At 36.1% G+C, this 23,339-nt stretch overlaps 1 protein-coding gene across 8 annotated transcripts in view; it reads left to right on the top strand.

The window, feature by feature from the left end:
* The window catches only part of MYO16 (myosin XVI), a 358,973-nt gene that overhangs the window by 322,607 nt on the left and 13,027 nt on the right, over positions 1–23,339 (top strand). For all 8 annotated transcript variants that reach the window (XM_031503852.2, XM_021545590.3, XM_021545595.3 and 5 more), the window contains exons 33-34: positions 7,127–7,285; positions 9,771–9,862. In XM_031503852.2, coding sequence (XP_031359712.2) covers positions 7,127–7,285; positions 9,771–9,862 — 251 coding nt within the window. The remainder of the gene's footprint in view (positions 1–7,126; positions 7,286–9,770; positions 9,863–23,339) is intronic.

Below are 23,339 nucleotides of genomic sequence, written 5' to 3'. Positions count from 1 at the left end.
ACTGTTTGAGAAGGCTGTTTTCTCCATTTCAGAATGGTATTCTCTAGTCTCATGCTGGGAAAAAAAAAAAAAAAAAAAAAATCAAACCAAACAAAAAAAAAAAAAAAACCAAAAAAAACCCCCAAAAAAAAAAAAAACCAACCACCCACCAAACTAATTCAAACAACCCAGAGTCCTCCAGACAGGGAAAAAAGGCATTTATGTTATCTCTCACACACCACCTCTGAGAGTTTACCTCATCCAGGGATATCCCTGATATTGCTTCTAGGAAAGAGGGAAAGATTTGTAGCTTGTAATGACTGACACTAAAATAAATGTAAAATTAGTGCTGTCTTTCTACCAGCACAAATCCATCAGAGAAGAAAGCAGAAGAAACCTTCTTGTTCTTGTTCTGTACTTTCCAGAGCTGTGGTTTACAAAATTACAGTTGAGTTGATGGCTCTTAAGGGCTGAATGAGACCTAGGAGTTCCTGCAGCTGCTTCTGCAACCTCCTTTTTACTACCAACCTCATCTTCTGAAATTTGGCCCATTAGTATCAGATTAAAACAAAATTCTTCAGAGGAGCTCATTCCTTCAAGCAGAGATAGGTTTGTCACTTGATATCCTTCATGGCCTGTGTCTCCTCTCTTTGCTTTCCAGTCTTAACACAAAGCTCACACAAATGCAGCTTCCCAGACAAAATAAGTGGTCTGTTTCTCTACTTACCTGCTCCATAAAAGAGTGTGGGTTCTGGAGTATCTTGTAACACCATTTGATAGCTCCGCTTAGCTCAGGGAGAAAGGATGCTGGAAGTGACAGTACAAATTCACTGCTGCCCTCCTAGGAGCATCACTGGTGGGGACAATCGCTGCTGTAAGGGAAGGCTTTGTGAGGTGAAATAATCCAATGAATAATTATTGCCTCTGATGGCAGGGGCAGCCAGCAGCACAGCTAAAAGGGTGAGACAGGCAGCACATGCTAACAGGCTGGGGAAATCCTGTCTTGACAGTTTTCAGCCTGCTCCATTTCTCTCAGCAAATAAGATGCAGCTGTTTGCCTGCAGCTCTCAGAAGACAAAGTAAACAGTCATGTTGCCGAGGGTCACGGTGTGACTCCCTATGAGTAAACTGAATTACTCTGAAGCAACATGCATTTATCCAGCAAAAGGACACCAAAGACAACCTGTGCTCAGGGTAACTAGCAAATGCCACAGACAAAAATGTCACAACAGTAAGTCAGAGCAAAACAAGAAACGCCAAGTGTAATTGAAAAGGTACAACAAAACACAGGGGTAAATATTTGAGCAAAAAAAAAAAAGGCTTGTTCATCTTTAATCTTCCTCTCCCTTTCCTTCACCAAAAAATATCTGCAAATTTTATGAAATCACCATATATTTTTTTTCCCTCACTTCACAACATTCACTTGTAATTGTAAAAACTATCCAGGGTCAGCCTAGACTAGGATTCAGTGTGTTCCTAATTTTCCCAAGAAAGAGTGAGAGCACATATCAGAAATCCCTTCCATCTGCAACGTCTTGACTTTCAGATGCTGGGTAATGGGATCCATCAGTTCTCTCTTATTAACATGTTTAATGACAAGCTGCTTGATTTGAAATTTACATTTTACTGGATACCAGCTGTAGGTTTTAAGGAAAATGAGCTATTTAGCTTTTACATTCCATAGTAGCACAGGTACAAACAGCTTCTCCTCCTGTACTACATGAATTTTTCTGCCAGAATTTATGTTTTCCTATTTTCATAGTTGCTGATACAGAACATATAACTGTGGATCTTGATATCTAAAACTGTGTATTGATAATTAGTTAAATAAATAATAAATAAAAAAGTAAATAAATAACTGTGTATTGATAATTCGTTTCCATAAATGAGGAAATAGTGTCTGATTTTATACTGAGATTGTTTCAGCTTTAGGACTGAGATACGTCCTGCCTAGCTTGTGACACTGAATTTCCCCAGCTGGAAACTCATCATTAGCTCTCTGTTTAATTAAGGAAAATAAATGTGTGCCTTGAAAGAATGATCATGTCAAATCATACTGAGAGGAATGCATGATTTCATTTATACCAGAGCAAAACTAGAGAGAATCTGCTCTTTCTCTGTGGTTACGATGAAACCTTTAAATATGGTTTTAGTAGCTGTGCAATAGTTCAGTGCTTTAGCAGCCCCATATGAATTTGAGACAGTTTTCTTCCATATTTGTCCGGGTTTGGGTTTTGTTTTGTTTTGGTTTGTTTGTTTTTGTTTTTGTTTTTTGGGGGTTTTTTGGTTGTTGTTGTTGTTTTTTCTGAGATAGATTAATACTGCCCACTGATTTTTGATCCTGGTAGCTAATGCTGTCAAAGTGAAAGGCTGCATTTGTTTTACTAAGTGAGCCAATGCCAGGGAATGTCCTTAGAATGGCAGATCACTGCTGTGCACCGTTGAAGTGCAGAGCAATCCCCAGTGTTCCTTGGGACCTGGCAGGCTGGCTCCCTTCCAGGCACATCTGGGCATGCTTCATGAAAAGACACAGCTCCAGGAACTATTCCCAGTAGATGATTTGGATTCTTCTCTGCTGTGGAGAGCAAGGAAAGTGTAGTAGTACTGATATGGGTCTCTTACCATTTGCCTCAGGGCCAGAGAACAGTTGTGATCACATTTGAATAATCAGGATAGACAAAGCAAGCAGTGCTGCACAAAGCGTCCAAAGTAAGCATGAATGGGATCCAAAACCTGCTGAAAGCAGTGGAGCCTTCTGTTATTATTGATGAGCTTTCAGTTAGACTGTAAATGATCACTAAATGTTAAAAGGAGAGGCATTTGAAAAAGAACATATGGGGATTAATGTATCCACAAATATTATGGATATACCTGCATTTAAAAAAAGGAGAGTAAAACAAGGGATTTGACAGAAAAGTAAAATACAACCCATAAGGTGAATTACTGCTGGGCCTTTAATAATATACTGGTTTTCATATCTTGCTGTACAATGAATCTATGAAGACTCCACCTAAATTCTGATACTAGTCATCAATTTATATTTTGTCTTTAGACTTTATAAAATAGGCTAAGTATATGATTTCCTTAGAAAACTAATTGTCTCTCAAAATATTTCAGTTTTCTACTTTAATCTGTCATATGAATAGAGCTAATACTGGCTCATTTTCTAATTTAGTGATAAAACATTAGTTCTGCTTAAATACTACTTATGAAATAATTATGATGCTTATGATCATACATTTTATGTTTAAGAAGAAAAAGTTTGATAATAGGATATTTGGAAGTTATAGCTCAATTAAGAGTTTAAGACAATCTTTCAACAAAAAAGTTCTAGCATGTAGACTTTCAGTGTATTGGTTTCTTTTAAAAGTGAGATAGTGACTAAAAAATGAGGGGGGGGAAAGCAAATACATTAATTTACATCATTGCCATACTCTCAATTTATTTTACAAAATAAATGTAATTCTGGTCATCCTGTGCCTTATGACTTTATCTTGAGTTTTAAACTCAGACTCTTCCAAGAAGACTAATAACAAACAACTGTGGGTTTCATGAGCTGCTTCTTTTGTTTTTGTTTTTTGAGTTACATGAGCTGCCTCTTTTGCATACAGTTCCTCTTGCAGGCCTGGGAAAAGGGTGCTGGGGGCCCTGGGAGCTGGACAGGAGCTGGCAGTGAGCCTTGGCAGCAGAGACAGCCAACTGCATCCAGGGCTGTGTCAGTCATTCCTCCACCCAGCACTCATTGTTAGACCACATCCGGGTACTGTGGCCAGTTTGTGCCTCCCGCTGCAGAAAGATGCTGATAACCTGGAGCAAGTTTAATCCAGCAATCACAGAATTGTTTGGGTTGGAACTGACCTTTGGAGATCACCCAATCCAACCCCATGGCAAAGCAGGGTCACCTACAACAGGTTAACCAAGAACATGTCCAGGTGTGTTTTGAATGTCTCCAGAGATGGAGACTCCACAAGCCCCCTGGGCAGCCTTTTCAGTTCTCTGCCATTCTCAATGTAAAGAAAGTCTTCCTCAGAAGGTGGAAGGTGAAATTTCTTGTGTTTCAATTTATGGACAGTGCTCCTTGTCCTGTCACTGAGCACCACTAAAAAGATCCTGGCACCATCCTCTTGATACCCATCTTTGAGATATTTATATGTGTTGATGAAATCCCCTTCTCCAGACTAAACAGGTCCAATTCCTGTGGGCTCTCATAAGAGAGATGCTCCAAGCCCCTCATCCTCTTTGTGACCCTCCACTGGACGCACTCCAATAGTTTGTCTATCTGTATTGAGGAGCCCAGAACTGGACACAGCACATGCTCAGGGCTGGACCATGGTCCTGTGAGCAGAGGATGGGGCAGGGGGAACTTGTCCAGTGTGGGGCAAAGCTGATTTCAGGGGCCCTCTCCTGAAGTCTGGTTGAAGTTTGCTGATGTTCACAGTTAAGCTTGTTCTATAGACTCACATGAATCTCCTCCAATGAGGAGTTGAAGATGCATATATATAGGAAAGTAGTTCAAGTACCTTTATATAACCCAGATTGTTTTGAAATAAAATATAGGGTTCTTTCTCACCCCCAAGATCAGCTAAATAAGTCACTATGAAATATATTTTCTCTATATAGTTTTCTGTTCAGAAACTAAAGGGGTACATTTCTTACTATGATTGAATATACCAAACTGGATAACAAATTTCTGTCTAGATAGTTGTCCCCACAGATATGCAGTATATATTCCACTGCTTATTTCTGCCAATTTAGTATGATATTCTAGCTTCATAGTAGCTGTCCAGAATTCTTTGTAGTATTTCATTTTACAGATACAAGAAGAAATTATAATTATTTTTCCAAGAGCCCTTCATGAATGCCCTGAAAAGATATCAATGTACCTGTGAAACAAAAGGCTTCTGCAAACACCAATGCCAGAAAAATTCTTTCTACTTGTTCATTCTCAAATGAATTACACATGTCAGGCAAATCAATAAATCTTTTGAATAGCAAGAAAAGTAAGGATCCCAGCCACTTGCCCAAGAAGCTTTATGTAAAAAGTGGCACAATAATTATGTAGGTGGATTATGATCTATAGGCAAGTGCACTGACTAGTAACATCTAAAAGTGACATTTCCTTTTCAGACAAATTTAAAATGAGCTGCAAAGGTGCATTTTGCAGTCAACTTGCTTGTACAAAAGCTAAATCAGGCATGCTTTTATAATTGTACCGTATGCATTTTCCATCTCAGACTTTCCATCTCAGCCTCTCCCAAGTCAGTTATTGTGGGTAGAGCTGGCCTAATTTTTTCAATACAAAGCAGATTTGCTTGAAGATTCATTTTATGAAGCAGTGTCACTGAAACAATCCAATCAGATCTGACAAAATATAATGATCAAGGAATGAGGGCAAGGGAGGAAGGAACAAGAATCAAAATTAACTTTTTCACTTTTCAAGACAGATTTTTTTAAACAAGGAAATTTTAAGAACATTTCAGTGTTAGATAACTAACAGCTAAACAAAACCAGGAAATACTTTTTCAATTAAATTAAATATTTTGAGAGAACCAGAATGGATTTGTAGTTTCCATATCATTAATTAAGTTTTTAATGTTGGGGCTTTCCAAATCAGATGGAATTTTTTTTGGTTCAGGCATAAAAATGAAAAATTGACTTAGGCCCTAAAATCTTCAGGTTAAGCATCTATTACCTGGTGAAAAAAATTATTTGCCTTCCCCTTGAAAAATTTTCATGTGTTTGAAATTTATAAAAATATATCATATCTTTGGGAAAGCTGAGGATGTTATTGGAAGTATGGATGAATGCACAAATGTTGATTTTAATAGCTAGTCTTTTGACCTCTCTTTGTTCTTGCTATCATTATGACAACCAAAATCAAGGAATAACTCTCTCAGAGTTGTCATAGAAGGAACATTTTCATTTTAGAGTATTACAGGAGGACCTGTGCACCAGGGTCAGCCATAATACATCAGCCCTGCAGCTAAGGCCAGTCCTCAGAGGGAGCAGAAATAGTTAGGAAGACTGAAATGGAGAAAATATTGAATTCAACTTTGTCTTCTATGAATCAAACCTAACTATGGCAAGGAAAGAATATGTATATATGTTCTACATACAAAAAAAAAACCAAAAATGCAAAACAAAACCAAGCAGACAGAAAACCCACCAACCAACAAAAAACCCCAACAAACACAGAAAAGAGAGATAAAACCTTAAGAAAATGCATGACCTTGCCAGTGCAGCATTTCATCAGCCCTGTCACACTGGAGTGGAGTGGGGATAGCCAGGGATCCAGGTGGATACAGGAACTGCAGTGGGGTGCCTGCTGCTATCCCCATCCACGTTGTCTTGCAGTCTGAAGTGTCCCTGGCCCCTGAGCTCCAGTGGGCAGCACCACTCGGGCACAGCCGATGACCTGAGCCTGTTTCTTGTGGAGCACTGGGCTGCCAAAGCCAGGCAGGCTCAGAGGCAGCTCCAGGCACTTTGCTGGGAGCTTTTCCTCCACCTGCAATCATTCAGAGGGAGAAAAAGAAAAAGAAAAAGGGCTTTGTTTTGCCCTTCTCTTTGAACAAATGCTAAAAAGCTTTGGAACTCCTACAGGATCAGACCTCTTCTTGATGTTTTGAAGAAATTTAACTAAGGAATATTGCTACTATGGTTTAATCTCAAAAGTCAGTTTGTTTCTTGCAGTAGGAGGTTAGAGAAAAGGCTAAGATCACATTATATCTGTTGCTACTATCATTTAGTGCAACGATGAAAAGCATTGCAGTGATGACAGTGCTATGTAAGCTCATGTGAAATAGAATCTAAGAGACAATACAAACACTTGGTGAGCTATATCCACTGATATTTGTGTGGAAAGAAACAATACAAATTAAATTTTGTAATGCCTTTCACTCCCCTATACTTGAAAAAGCTTCAAGTGGAGCAGTAACAAAAAACCCAACCAACCCAACCAATAAAATAAAAAAAAAAATAAAAAAAATCACTGATTGAAACCTTTCACTTTTATCACTGGACTTTTGAATTTAGTGATTAATTTAATAAAGTGACTTGGTCTCTCTGTGTTAGTTTAGTTTTCATCTAATTACATGTGAAAGCCACTAGTTAAAAGGAAGCTGACAATCATTTTTTCTCTTTCTGTCAGGTGCTGAAACTAATCTGAACTTGAGGAGCAGGGAAGATCCAAATACATCAGATTCTGGATCAGAAACACAGGATAAAAATGCAAATAACCATGGAACTCAGTCATCTAATCCATTGTCCGGTTCTGTGACTGCTGAAAATGGAAATTCAGTATCAAATGGTAAGTAGTTTTTAATCCCAAAACTCTTCTAACATAAAATTGCTGAAGTGTTTTCTTGAATAAGCTTTGTAAGTCAGGCTGGAATCTTCTGAGTTGTGAAATATCTCTGGAACTGGCTTAACTTTGTATGTGTGAACTGATAAGCCCCTCTCCAATAAAAGCTGAATGGAAAGAACATAAAACAACCTCTGTTGAGGAATTTGTAATTCCTTCAGCTCCAAGTCTATAAGCAGCCTAAGGCAGAGAGGAGTGTGATTTAAGCTTCTGATCCTATAATCAATGCAAATGGCACAGAAAATAGGAAATCAGTGTCTCCCTTTGCTGTAGGTGCCTTACAAGTGAATGAAATATTGTGCATCATTGCAATACAAAATGGTACAAGAGCAGTGACAGAATATGTTTCAAGGTTCTAAAAGCATTAATCCTAAGGAAATAACACTTCTCTGAGTTCAGATTTTTAATAGAAGTTGCTTTTTCATTTTGTATAATGAATATAATTGCTCTTATTTTTTATTTTATTTTTGATAGGAGTAGCACCTTTGTACATCTCTGTGCTATATAACAGTGACTTCACCATAAATCTTCCACACTTAGCAGAGTTCTTATTCTGAAAGAAAGAGCTTTTTGCCAAATACAAAAAGTAATCAGAAAGCCTGAAATAACCTTTTACATTGAAATGCTTGAAGTTGTGATCCTGCATTACCCAAAACAGTGCCACATATAATTGCAGTAATAATGTATAGAAAACATAATTTTGCCCAAAAGAAAAAAAAAATGCCAAATTCAACTTACCTTTGCTAACTTGAGAGTAGTTGCAGGAAAACCCAATCCAGGTGGTGTGGTTTGTACTCCAGACTGAGCCCCTGATTAACTTAGGTTCTTGTAATTTTCCCTCTGGCCCAGCTAAACTGATGCTTCCAACCTTGGACTCAATTAAACAAGGTCTTACTCAATGTACAGCTGTGGCCTCCTAATATTTACTTAGGTGTACGTAAAGGAAAGCTCTCAGAACATAATCAACAACTCCATTTGTCTTTCCAAGCTCTACCAAGCCTCTGCTTGCCATGTCTGTGACAATGTGCTGTTGCTGTACATGGAAGCTTTACTTATTTGATAAGGCAAATTATCAAAGTGCTTTTTACAGAAATAAACAGAAAATCATTGATAACCTGATTCTTAGCTCAAGGCTGTCCTGGGCAGTCAATCCTGAAGTGTATTAACATCGTACAAAATCAATATTTTTTCAGAACTTGCTGTTTGGCCTAGGAAAGTATTTTTATTCATTTTTTTGTGGTCTATAATTATGAAAATATTTTACATTCTATCTTTTATTTGAATTAAATGAATAGCACCTACTTTTAGTAGTTACTTTGCATTAAAATTTAGTTAATTTTTTACTGCTTTATTTGAGATGGATCCAAACTGAATCCATGTAAATAAATTTTTAGTTCAGGAAATTATTTGAAAAAGGGGGATGCTTTCCATTCACAAAAACTGTGATTTTTTTTTAGAGGGAAATTTATTTCAAGCATTTCATTCAACCAAAAACAAAAGGAGAAGTTTTAGTTTGAGTACAGAGAATTTAATGTAGACAAGAAAGCAATAGTGATAACTGACATATAATTTACAAGACTAGCATTACACTAGAGACCTTGGATGTCACACCTTTCCCCTATACATATGTAATATATAATTTCCCAGCTTCAAAAAGTGATAATCCAACCTCAAAACAACACATAGTTCCATTACTGAGAGAACAGGGTCAGATTCCTTTTGCAGCAAGCAGTAAAGAACTGAAATGCTGGACTCTCAGACTGGACCTGGTTCTTGAGCTTCAGACAAGGGATTCACCTTCTTCACTGTCTGTGTGTTCAGAGAAGTCCAGATGATGTAGAAGATCCATATTTATGAATACTTACAGGAGCTTTATTCAGAAGAAGAAAGAATATTAAAAAACTGTTGTCCCTAGTTACAAAGTTGTGGGAAGGGACTGCTATGAGGAGGAAACTAAAAGGAGGATAGAGGGGCTTTAGAGGGTTTCAAGCTCTGTTTTAATTCTCATTTTTCTACTCTTATTTTGATTGCTAATAAAATCAGTTCATTTCCCCACCCTGAGTCTGTTTTTTCCTATGACAGTACCTGGTGAGTGATCTCTCCTGTCCTTATCTTGATCCACAAGCCTTTTGTTATATTTTTCCCCTCTATACAGCTGAGGAGGGGAGTGATGGAGCTGCTTGGGTGGGCACTCAGCATCCATCCAGGGTCAACCCACCAACCAGCATAAATACCTATCATACTGTCCCTACATGGTAAAAAAATATTTTTTCTGTTTCAGTAAGCATGGAAATAGTAAATATTCAGGAAATATGTGATTTGGGGGTTTTTGTTTCTCTTTTAGTAAAACATATTAAGACCTTTTGAACCTTATTTTGAAATCAACCAGTGCATAAATCTCAGATTATAATTTAATATTCTTCTGCTTTAGGATTACCAGAGGAAAATGACTTTTCCAGACTGTCTGCCAGCACTACAGCAGGCTCATCGATTCAAAGGCACAGGGAGAGCCACACTAGTCAGGTAAATATTTCATTGATGGCCTGCTGAACCACTAAAAGACAAAAAGATCATAGTAGGCACATGTTGAAAGCTTTCTCTTGATTCAAATTTGGGTGTTAGCATTGGAAAATGCAGACTTTTTTAACAGGTTTGTATTGAGCTAAAGACAATAATGAATTTACTATCATTTTTTTTTCCACTGGAAAATAATCCTGAAAGGTTCTTATAGTGAGTTCAAAGTTTATGAAATTTATTGTTGCTGGTTGTGAGGATGCTATTTCCAAGCAGGAAATATGTCTTTTTACTCTGAGAGTACCAAGGTATTATCTCTTTCAAGATACTGATTAATTCACATCAGAAATACTTGCATGAATCTAGTAGCATGAAATGTATAATTATATCATACTTTTTTATTTAAAAGCAATGAGGACTTTAGAAATGCTCTTCACGATTTTTGTAAATATGCCAGTAAGTAATAAAATATCTATCAGTTAAAACAGAAGCAGGTACTAATGTAATGTGAAGCTTGCATTGTTTTTCTTAACATTTCTAATGAGTTAAAGTAATTAAAAAATTGCAAAATATAATTAATTTTGATGTGCATTAAATGAACAAAATGGATAAACTTTTTCATAAGATGTTTTCTTAATTCTTTCTTCAACATTTTGTATCTAATGTGAACCATTTTACTTTCTAAGTAGCCAATTCTGGCATGAGGGCATTCAAAAATTTTATTATTATATTACTTCACTTAAATGGTATTAGTGTATTCTCCTGTTGTCCTTATGTCTTCAGTGCACTTTTCTAAAAGGGTATTCCCAAGCCATTTTTTTTAATTTGAGGTTATTGTAAGAAGTCTACAGTAAAGCTAAATATTGTCCAAATAGAAAACAAGTTGGAGCTAAGAGGACTTTTCTCAAGAGAAATATCTCATTAACCAATTTTACCATTTCCAAATTATTTTACCAGAAGGTAAGAGAAGTACTTTATTACTTGTTGGCTGTGGGGGACAGCTGACATTTCATAACAACAAAACACAGGCCCTAGCAAAGTTAAATGAATGCCTTTGACTCCAGCAGGAGCAAGATTCAGCCTTTGACATGATACTCAATGTTAACATAGCATTGAAAAACAGTAAGCTTCAACTGGATGAATATGTGAGCAAACTTTTACAAAAGCCTTCACTTTTTGTTTTTCTGCCTTTATTGTCAGAAGCACGTAACTACAGCCCCTGTGCTGAGCTGAAAAATTGTGCCAAGACAGCATCAGCACTACACTCATCTCTTGAGTAAGGCAGCTAGAGCTTACTGGAACATAGATAGGAACAGACCCATCTTGCACACCACACCTCACCATACCTATCCAACTCTCAAAAATGGACTTTGCCCCTATTGTGAAAAAAAAACCTTTCTGTCTCCAGAGGAGTATCCTGGATGAGGATGTTTCCAGTTGTCTCTGTTACATTTTTATTACATCAACCAAGTACTTATTACCTAAGAGTGTGGCCAAAGAGACATTTCCAGAAAATGAAAAGCCCAAGTCTCTGACACTGCTCCAGTCACACAGTGAGAAGCTTTTGTCCTGAAGTACCTCACACCTCTGTTGCTAATAAAGCTTACTGGGTCAAGGTGGTGATATTTAAATTACTACATCAGTACAGTACTGAAAGTTAAATGAACTGGATATAGGGGAGTCACTGTCCTCTTCTTCAATTCTTTGCAAATGGAAACATTTAAATGCTTTATTTTAGAAGCAAGTTGCTAACAATTTGCAAATTTGTGCTCTTTATTTTTCCAAAAGTACTTCCAAAACCTGAATATAATTTCTTTTCAGTATTTTGAAACGTCACTTTTCAGTAAATTTTTAGATGTTTTGCCAAAGTGTTTCACAATTTTTTAAAATAAATTCTATGCAATGTACTCAGAATTGCATGCAGGGACAATCCTTAAATTCAAGCTCAGTAAGAACTGTGACAAGTTGAGAGAAGAAATCTGTAGTTGTGATTTTTGATACATTCCTTTAATGAATAAACATCGTCAAAATTGTGTTGCCAAAAGAAAAAGAGAAAAATGTTCCTCTTCCCATAAAAAGAAAAAAATATCTTAAAAAAAAATCTGTGCTCATAGGGCTGAGAATTCTTACTGTGAAAAGCATTCCTCACTGTTGCCAAAGCATGGCACATATTTGAAAATGACTGGGTTTAATTACTGTTGACATTTCTTAGCATGCTGCTAGTGACTCTAACAGGGTACAAGCTGATTGTAAAAATCTTTGCCAGGTTTCACTGTTGTAACCTTATCACTTAAAGTAATTATTGCACAGCTGTATGAAGTGGGACATATTTTTTCACAGGTCCATGATTGACTAATTGCTCTAAAGAGAAAAATTTAGGTCCTTGGATATCTTAGCAGACACTGTCACTTCAGCTAAAGGAAACTGGTTCACCAGCTTTCAGGGACTTCCAACATTTATGGATTTTTAAAATGCCTCCCTGCTAGTTCCTTACTGAAGTGACAATAAGTGTTAGTTCATTTCATTTGTGTCACAGGATCTCAAGGTGAATATACATTCCATTAAGCTGAGACACTGTGGCTACGGTACCATTGTGTTGTCACATCAGGTGCTAATTACCTGCATCACTACCTGACACATCCTGCAATCCTGCACACACTGCAAATCTGCACACTCCAGAGACAATTCTGCAGGTCAGTGTCCACATGCAGCACATGGATCAATCTTTTAACAAACTTTTTTGAAAGTAGTTTCCAAGCGTAAAACATCATCTGGTTGATCATCCTAAAATGAAGTCTGCTGAAAAAAAAAAAAGAAGAAAAAGGTTCATTGTTGGACATAAATGCTAATTTTCTAGGGCAGTGGTTACATAAAAGCAAATTTTTCCTGAATGAAAAAGAACAACAATTGGAAAATTCAAATACTAACAAAATATTTCTCATTGGAAAGTTACGGAATAGAGCTCTACTTTATTCTCTTAGAAAAAGTGGAAGAGTATTGGGGTTTAATTTTTGTCTCCGCAGGAATGAAAGAACATACATCAAAAGAAATGAGTCTTGCATGTCAAAAGAACAGTAAACTACATTTTTTCTTCATATTGTTTTGTGGCTTTACAGCTATAGAGTTCCAAGTGTTTTTATCAATAGCTTGCAAAATATCACATAAAAATATAAAGAAACTAACATCTGATATAGCACTGTCACTTCATCTCCCATTCTCTGTGAAGATGAAAACTGAACCATGAATTTGGGGGTGAAACCAGTTATTGAAAGGTTTCATGGGCTTTAGTTTGTTCAGACAGTAGATCTGGAAATTATTTGCTAGCAGAGCCACACATTTTCTCCTCCCCAGCACACTAACTTTCCTGTGTTTTGTGCTTTCCTTGTAAACCAAAACATTCTAGTCAAGGAAATATTCAAAATTGCATGCCAAAAATCTATAGTAAAATGGTCCTGCAAGAAGCAATAATCTAATCTAACCTTATAAGAAAACTTTACTCTTAGCAGCAATGCCTCTAACTCAATTTGTACAGAAAGTGTTTTGTAGCCTCTTGCTCCCAAGACAGCAGAAAACTAGGGATCTTCCTTTTCTAAGCTTAATTTAAATTACAGATTTAAAATTATTTAAATAATTATTGTTTCAATTGCTTCAGTGATTTGTCTAAACAGTTTAGCAGTTCCAAGTGTGCCTGGATCTGTTGTCTCAAATTCTTCTGCCATAATTTCCTTCCAGAGGCAAAAACCTCACCAAAATTAAAGAGATGTTTTTTTCTGGTCATTTTTACCATGAACTTGCTTAGTTATGAAATTCTGATATGACTAAGAGTCACTTATATTCAGTTACATTCTAGAAAGTGATCCCAAAGCATACTGGCAATTTCACAAATTTTGAAACTGCTTAGCAGGGGCTAAAACCCAAAACCGCCTCTAAAATAAAAAAAAAACTGTATTAAATATTGCTCCTGTGCTCTTTTTCTTTTACACAAAGTATTTGTCAGTTCCTTAACCAATCCAATGTGCTGTCTCCAGACTGTTTTTAGTGATTCCTCTGTTCTCAATAGCTGCTATGAGTGTCTATGTTTAAAAGGGCATAAAGAACATTGAAATATATAAATTCTTTGTAATGTCAGCAACGGCAGAAAGATGAAATAGAGCAAATAAAAGCAAATCTCTTTGTACCTCACACAAAAGTTAAGAGGCCCTGTCTTTTTTGCACAGATCTGGAACTGTGAGGGTTTTTTTGGTGGTTTGAGGGTTTTTTCAATGATATTTTAAAGTTGTTATTACCATTCACTATGAAGTGGGAAGTGGTGTGAGAAAGATATAGTGGAATCAAGAAAAGCTAGCCAGCTAAAAGATTCCTTTTTTTCTTATGTGGGCAGCAAGAAGCAACATAGTCTGTCTGTAACAGGATGAGATGGACAACCTGAAGATAATGAACAGATGGAAGTAAGGGACAGATTAAAGACTAGAGTGATAATAAGCATGGGGGGCGGGGGGAGGGTGGGAGTGGGGAGTAAACCAGGCACAGATAATGGATGATTCTAAGAAGTAAGTCTGGAAAAAGAATAAAATAACTGAGAGAGAAGGTAAATAATGAAATGGAATAAGGGATTTGGAAAGACAAAATATAGAAGAGCCAAAGAAAAGGAATCAACCTGAAGAAGTTATGAAAAAAAATCTAAAAGGAAGATAAGAACAGGAGGGAAAGAACCAAGGACAGAGCAAAGGGTAATCCAGTAAAAAGAGGGACTAAGGAGGAAAAAAGTAGAAAGTCTATGTAATATTCCAGATATGATATTCATATCCATGTACATATCAATGTGATCTTTTATGTATGATAAAATAAAAATAATTGTAATGATTACCTACATTTATAGGGTTCATTCTGTGCAAGTTAGGTCTTAACTATAGTCTCCTGATGATTCAGTTGTCCCAGAAGAAAGGTATTAAATTTTCTGTTGATAGATGCAAATCCTCTGTCCAGTTTAGCTTTGAATGGCTGAATATTTGCTTAATTGTAATGATGGTGTCACATACATTCAATCCTATAGAAATGCTCCCAGAACAAGACACAAATAAACAAGCAGCTTTCCATCCTGTTAGGTTAAGTAATATCAGACATATTACATACCCTGGTATAGGATTTTGGTTACCCACTTCTGAAATATGTTTTATCTGCCATGTGTTCAAAGAGGTGAGATAAAAAATCATGGTTATTTTTTCACATATGGTTATATTAGAAAATCTGCAGTCTTATCTCTTCCATTTTGTTTAAACCCCATGGTGCAGCTTGGCAGATTGCAGTAATATAGGAGCCAACATCTGACAATGTTAAATTGGAAGTGTCTTTTCATATTCGTGAACTATGTATTTGTTGTTTCATTACAGCTTAAGCCACAGCTCTTATTTCATGAAATCTCATTGCTTTCAGCAGTTTTCTCTCAGAAAGAGCTGCATATTCATTATGGTTTCAAGGGTCTTCTTTGTTCCTGCTTTATTTAATATTTGTTGCCAATCACTTCTTTTGTTGACTGTTCAAAAGTTTAAGAGAATGAATAGTCAAGAATGTGTTGCAATGTGTTACTATCCCCCACCCTTTGTCACAGTCCTAAACACTGGGCTCTAACATTCATTGTTATTGTCCATCATGTTTGCTCATTAGCTGGAAGCAATCTTTGATCACCTTTGAAGCAAAAAAAGTGGCAATCAAACAGGTCTGGTATAATAAAAAAAACCACTAACACCTTTGTAAACATGCAATATCCAAAAGACATAAAATACACTTACCATTGATTGGAATCAGTATACCCCCCTGCATTGTGTTTTGTTCATTACTTTGACAGTAGCAAAGAATATTCTTTGTAATGACACAGCAACGAAAATCAGGTCCTATAACACATTGTGGCTTTATTTTTAGAAGTCTTACAGTCAAAAGCATGTGCCTTATAGATTAAATGGTATGAGGTAATGCATAGTGTGAATTCAGCAGTAAATGCATTATCTTCTGTATATGTTGAAGGGCTCTTGGAGGGATGATGCCCCTCTGCTAAGCAGGTATATCCCACATCTGCCCGCTGTGACCTCCACAGGTGAGAGAGCAGATCCTCCTCTTGGAACCAGTGGATGTCACAGCCACTTCCCTACACATTCCAAGCCCCTTTTCTGTCTCCAGTGCTTCATCTTCACTGCATTTGCCCCTGGTAAATGAGATTGTAGAAGAGAAGGGAACGAAATCTCCTGAGTATCCCCATGCCCTCCCTAAGCTCTGGTGTTTGGCTAAAGGGTGTAATTATCCCTCCTGGACTGCCACAATGGCCAGTGGCTCACCCTAAAAGGCTGCTTCAAATCTGACCTCAATGGGAGTGTGGCGCTACCACCCCACTGGCAGCACCTGTGGAGAGTCACTGCACTTTGCACTTAGAAGTGCTGGGTGGGAGAGGGAATAAATTGGTTCCTCTGCCCTTCATTCTCTTGCTGTCACACCCTGCTGCATGCAGATAAGAGAGATTTAGATTGCTAACAGACCGTAAATTAAATGTTTTCTTCTAACATTATTTGACCATAAGTGTTTTTATACAACAAAGGATGATACCCAACTACAGCAAATAGAAGTTGATTGCTCTTGTAATTGCTTTGGAAGTATTGTGACAAGCATAGTCTCTATCTAGTAAAATAAAATATTTCCATTAATGTCATAAAAAGTCAGAGATAAATTAAGTAGCACCATGACTTAGTTTGTCAGATATTTTGTGTTATATTAGGTGCAAAGCAGCATTAGCATTGTTAGGTGAGCTATTCCAAAAATCTCTGTGATAAATGATTTGTTTTCAGAACTCATCTTGATAAAGACACAGTTTCTGTCTGAACATATTTTTCTCAAGAATCAGAGGCAAATTAGGACGACATCTTGAAGGTTTTAGAGAGCATTGCATAATCTCTTTATCTGGAGATAAATATTACCTTAGAGAAAAAAAAAAAAAACAAATTTGATATTTGTTGATGGTTGATGTTTTAGTTACTCTTAGAATGTGTCACCTTTTAGTTGACATCAGAAATCTAGAGTTAAAAACACTCAGCTAAAAAAAAAACAAAAAACAAAAATTAAAAATTGAATGCCACATGATCCAAATAAAGAACACTCTTGTTTTGAATGTATGGACTTGTCCAACTCTACTTGCAGCTCAGGTAATCTGTGTTCCTGATATGTACTGTCATATGTTATTGAACATTGCCTACCTTGTACTAATATTTTCTACCAGATTTCAAATTATAGTTGTACTTAAGATTTTTTTTCACAAAGATATATTGTCTTTGGTTAATTGCTGAGATATTGCCAGTCTGCATGGAAGATAGCTAACATAATTCATTGGAAATACTGTGATATAATTAATGATATATTTTAATAATGTTGATATAACTACTTCACCAAAAGATACAAAATTATGGAAGACAGGTCCTGTTTTGTGACTAAAATCTAATTTTCAAAAAATAATAATAATTTTAAAAATCACCCCAAACCAAACAACCACCTCCCTCCCCCTCAAATAAAATGAAAACAAAAAATCAAATAAACAAACAAATAACACAACAACCATAACAAACAAAAAAAGAACAAAAAAAAAAAAAAAAACCCTAGAGGAAACCACTACAGTAAGGCAGAAAATCAGACACCTTCCACCTGAAATAGAATTGCAGTTAGATGATGAATGTAAACTACCCTGCCTGAGGCACAGTATAGGTGTGTGTAGCCCAAGATTCTCTTTCCAATTAAAAAAAGAAGCCTCTGCTACCCAGAATAAAGTCAAAGACACAAGATGTCCCTTTTGCAAATATAATCTCTCAGTTTTCAGTGGTCTGTAAGGAAGGGCTTCCGGAGGCAGAATTCATTTAGTAGATAATTATCTTTAGTACATTTTTCTTTCATTAATTCTTCTGTAAAATCCTATCACAAAGTGAAACTAAGGCAAACAGTGGAATTAATGTTTTAGGATGACGTTTGGGAGATTTCCAAGTGCTATGTGATAGCAGAGGGCTGGACTGGGCAATCAAAGACACTTGTGTTTGAATGATCTCTGACACAAGACTATCCTTCTTCCAGCATCATTCCACACCTGATATTTGGAAGAAACTGGAATCTGTCCCTTGAAAAAAATATCCAAGAGATAGCCATAAATTTCTTCAGAAGAGAAAACATTTCTGCCTGAATTATGTTCCAATGCATTTTTGTTAGTAGATGTTGTTCCTCTTAAATTTTATTTTAAGTACAAAGTTACTTTCAAGATTAACCCAAATTTTTATAGGTCAGCCAAGTTATTACTTCATTTGGTATGTCATCTATATAGCAATATTTCTTCTAAAAAAAGTTTATTCTTTTGATTTAATTAGAAATTTTAACTAAGAGAGAAAGAAATATTTTCCTGTTTAGAAAAAAGGAAAGGCATTGCATTTTCTGTTACGGATCTCACTAATGTTTTGTTGGCATACCTCCTCCAGAAAAATTCTAGATTTGCACCAGAAAGAATACCTGTCTTTGCCATTTTCTCCTTTCCAATGAGCCCATTTGACATCCATTTAGAGCTTTATTTTTTGGATATTATAAAGTTGCTCCAACACAAAGAAAAACCATCATCAGTTTAAAAGAAAAATTAACTAAAATCACTTTATTTTTGTATATCACATATCAAGTTATTACATTCAGTGGATCTGCTACTGCAAAAAAAAAATGCCTGTCCCAGAATTCACATGACAATCCCATGAATCAGTTTGGATCCCAGTGTTATGTTTCTATTTGAGGATTTTAATTGGAATATTGAATCACGTAAGATCATCTATCATAGCTGCTCTCTGCTCTGTGCTGGGGTCATTCATGGCCCATGTAAGTTTCCCAGTCAAACACAAATTTATATATTGATTTGATTTATGTTGTATGCTTACCTAGGCTTCTTAACATACCTCTGGCTTATTGTGTGCTTTCCCCTTATATATTTAAATTAATATTATATTGTTAAATAACATGTAGACTAACAGATTTTTAATTTTCCTTGATTCAGTAATTGGTAAAAAAATAATCCTTTCCTGTTTTCTGCTCTTTTTTTAACATAAAAGAAAACCCCAAACAAATCTGTTTGTACCTGAAGGGTTAAGATTTTTTGGAGAGGTTGCAGTGTGCCTGTTCTGTAGTTTGGAAATAAAGTTGTGACATGCATGTTTGGGAAAAGTCAGGGCTTGTCAGATAAAAAACATTAATAAAGCCAGTAAAATGAGTTAGAAACATTTTTGTGGGAGTTGCATATAAGTTGAATCAAAATATGTTGCTTTTGCTAATAGTTGCATGCAGTAAGAATTATCTTCCGAATTACTGAATGAAATGGTGTCTAATTTTGAAACCAGAGGTGAGAACATCCTTACCATTATTGTCTTTAAAACTGAGGATCCACAGAAGATCCACTGGAGTCTGTGAACTGCTTTTGAGGGCTGTAATAAAGTTAATTGTGGGTCACCTAATGGCTGAAATTTATTTGGCTTTCATATTTCAGCAACCTACAAACTGAAAGAGATTTTAAAAAGGGGTTTTGTCAAGGCAGTTTCATTTCTAAAATAATTATGACAATTCATCATCAACATTATACATTTATCACATAATTCACTTTAGATCCTGATAAAAGTTTAGAAAGGTAAAATCATTGCTCTTCTGAACTCAGTCTTCCCGTGATTCCATGATGAGACTTCAATTGCACTAATGGAAGAGACAAATTAATGATGTAATAATTAACTGTGAGCATTTAGTGACAATTACTTTAAAGCACCAACAGTGATAAATCTATTGAATAAAACAAATGACATTATTTCTCCAAATAAAAAATATGAACCAGCCAGAAAATGCAAATGTCTCAGGAACACAGGTTGATATGCTTTGCAGGTCCTTAAATTGCTCTGTGATTTTCTGTTGTGCTTATATATCTATAAGCAGGAATCTTACTAAAACATAAAGAAGCAATAAAACTAGAACTGTAATTTTTTGCAAAGTGCATTATTTGTATGTTTCAAATAATATGTAATTATCATATGTAATTAAATACTTAATTTCTGGTGAATATTAGTAAAAACAATGCACTTACAAATGAAAAAAATTACTAGAGTAGTATACACATAGTTTTTAATAGGTAAACCCTACCTTTCATCAGTGAGGGAGCAAACTGAGGTGAAAGAATGAAAAGAATCTACCAATAATAAATCTGGTTTTCAGACTGTGTAATGAGCCCTTTAGTCATAGGCTGATGATTAAGACTCTGTTGCATTTGACACACAAAGAATTAAGTTCTTTGCTTCTGAATGCTACAAAACATCCTCTGTAAAGTTATAGTGTTTGATCTTTTAATGCAGAATGAATTTCTTGAGATTCTAGAGCTAAAGCTCTAAATAACTTGAGTTAATTTTAAATGTGTCAGTCATTTTATCTGGCATATTTTTTGTCACAAATTACTTAAAATATGAAACTTTTTACTTTCTATAATTAAAAACTTGCTGAATTTTTAACTTGCATATGAAGTAGACTATAATTAAAATAATTTATTGACCTAGCTTATAGCAACTCATCTTAATGCTAAGGCAAAGTTGAAATCCAATGTCTTCTTTAAGCTGTAAAGTGAAATCTAGGCAGAATTTACTAGCCTAAATCCAAAAGGCAGTTCAGGGCCTCATTCTCCAATGACTATGCAATACTCAAATGTGTACAGGCAAAATTGTGCTCTAGGATTTTCATGACTGCCAGCATGTAACCAAAGTGCTCTGTCTCCAGTGGTTTTTTGTGCATTAAAACTGCAAGGGGCTCTCTCTGAAGGATTTGCTTTATCACACTAATCTGACAGCCCAAAGCACAGGAGTCAGAGTCCTTCTGCTCTGCACTCAGGGTTTACCCCTTGTAGTTGCAGTGTCCTCTCAGCATGTGGGAACTTGGTCTCTTGCTTAACCTGAAAGAACTGTGGTGGCTTACCCTGGCTGAACACCAAGTGCCCACCAAGCTGCTCTATTGCTCCCCCCTGCAACAGGACAGAGAGTAAAAACAAGATGGAAAAAAATTCATGGTTCAAGATATAGAAAGTTTACTAAAGCAAAAGTTAAGGTTGTGCATGTGTAAGCAGCAAAGGGCAAAGAAAAGAAAACAAAAAGATTTTATTCTCTACTTCTGATCAGCAAGCAATGTCTGGCCACTTCCTGAGAAGCAGGGATTCAGCCTATGGGGAAGTTGTTCTGAAAGGCAAACTTTGTAAATAATTAATGTTCCCCCTTCCCCCTTCTTTTACTTTTAATCTGCAGATCTCATATAGTATGGAATATCCCTTTGGTCATTTTGGGTAGGCTGGCCTAGTTGTGTCCCCTCCCAAAATGTTGCCCATCCCCAGACTACTGGTCAGGTGGGAATGCTGGAGAGACAGCACTGAGGCTGTGCTAGTGCTGCTCAGCAGCAGCCAAAACACCGCAGTGTTATCAGCTCTTTTCACTGCAGTGTTATCAGCTCTTTTCTTTTCTATTTCCCAATGCAAAGAGGAAAATTATTTTCATTTCAGGTAGGACCAGCACAGAGAAGCTGAATCCACATCTTCTAATTTTTCAATATGCTCTAACTTCTGGAGAATGATGAAAGTCCTTCCTTACATCTTGTGATGGAACTGAGTCATTGGAGTTCTGTCACCAAACAAAATCCCTGATGCCAGGAGGAGAGAATTTGCTTTTATACCATTAGAGTTTGGGGTGTGAAGTGGAAAGAAATCCTGAAAGCTCTTCCCTGGGCTGCTTGTTACAAATTTATTTTGTCCATCTTGCCATATTTTGCAGTGGAAAATATGGATATTGTTTAAATCCTTCAATCCATTGCATTTTCTGGTTAATAGCTGTGGTAACTCCACAAGTTCTTCTTTTGTGTGTGACTTTGATACTTCAGCTTTTCTTCTTTGCTCATAAAGAACTCTGGATACTAAACACAGGGATGGTGTTTCCACCCAAAGGCAGAACTATTAAATGCCAGTATTCAAATACTGTGTTTTGTGGGTCTATCCCAAATGTCTGACTGACCATTGATTTTGAGCATGAAAATCCTGGTCTGCAGTTGTTGTTGCTGATACAGGTGGTGGAAGTTTTTTGTTTAATGTCCATTAAAAAGATCCATAGTCTTAAAGTAATTAATTTCTACACACATCATTCACCCTTTACAAAATACCTTTTCAGGATATAGAATAATAATGAAGAAACATAGCTTACTGTTTTACATCGTGCTCCATGTACCTTTTCTATAATGAATATGTATAATAGATATTTAACTCGTCACAGGTCTAATCATAAATGGAGAAAAGATATCATGTTATTCAAATAGATCTAATTAAATTAATTGGTTCATTTAGAGCTCTGCCACTTCTTATGCATTTTCCCCCATTTCATTTCGACTCTAGTTTCATCTCATGTCCTTCATTCAGGCTGTTTTCCAGCTAATTTACCAGATCAGTTTCACAGTGAATAAATGTTTGAGATATTTTTCCATCCTTGTTTTAGAAAATGAGATAAAATATGTACACTTATTTGTGAACTGAACCAACTTTTTTCCACTGTGCACTGGAAAATGAGCTCTAAGTGATAACCAAATATTAATTTACAGCTTGCATAAGCAAGGCCAGTATAATAAAGCTTTTCAATGCCTTTAAGCCATAAATAGGATTTGTCAATCCCATGCCCAGGCAAAATGCACTTACTTCTTACATGTATCTATGTGCCTTTATATTCCTTGGAATGGCACTAATACTGTCTCTTTTCAAATACTCTGTCCATCTCTCAATCTGAAAATTCTTCCAGACTTCATTAATCCTGCTATCAAACTTTTGTCACCAGAACACATCCAACAACACAGTTTTAAAATATCTATTTTTTATGACTATATTTATCCTCCAGTATTCAGGCATGCCTTTGATTAATTATCTCTGAAAATCTTTCATGTGAAACTATTGCAATTATATTCTAACCAAACTTGGTTCTTGTGTGCTCCAGCACCTCTCTAAGAAGCATGCCTAGTGTAGATTCCTGGAATTTCTAAAATTTAGGGACAAATAAGGTGTCAAAATTGGGAAGACTGTAGTCCAATCTATGTGTGTTTCAGAATGGATTATGCCCATAATTTAAACTCATATAAAACTACATAAAATGGCCAGGACTGGGTAAGCCATGGTGACTCACAAACTACCCAGCTGTTGTATAGGGTAAAACACCTGACCTGTCTTTCTTGATAAGTTGTTTTCAAGTGAAAATTTTTGTCTTCTAATCTTCTATAAACCACTGAAAAAAAGGTAATGTGTTTTTTCTCTAATGTCCCTCTAGCAATATATGGGAAACATTTCATTTTTATCTGAGTTGCTGAGATGCCCTGTTGCATTTTGTGTAAATATAAAAGCAAAGAGGTTTTTAACTTGATAGTGATATACAATTGAAATACACTTTAA

Source organism: Lonchura striata, chromosome 2, assembly GCF_046129695.1.
Source record: "Lonchura striata isolate bLonStr1 chromosome 2, bLonStr1.mat, whole genome shotgun sequence".
Classification (NCBI taxonomy): domain Eukaryota; kingdom Metazoa; phylum Chordata; class Aves; order Passeriformes; family Estrildidae; genus Lonchura; species Lonchura striata.
The sequence above is the reverse complement of the archived record's forward strand: the minus strand, read 5'-3'. Positions and strand labels throughout refer to the sequence as shown.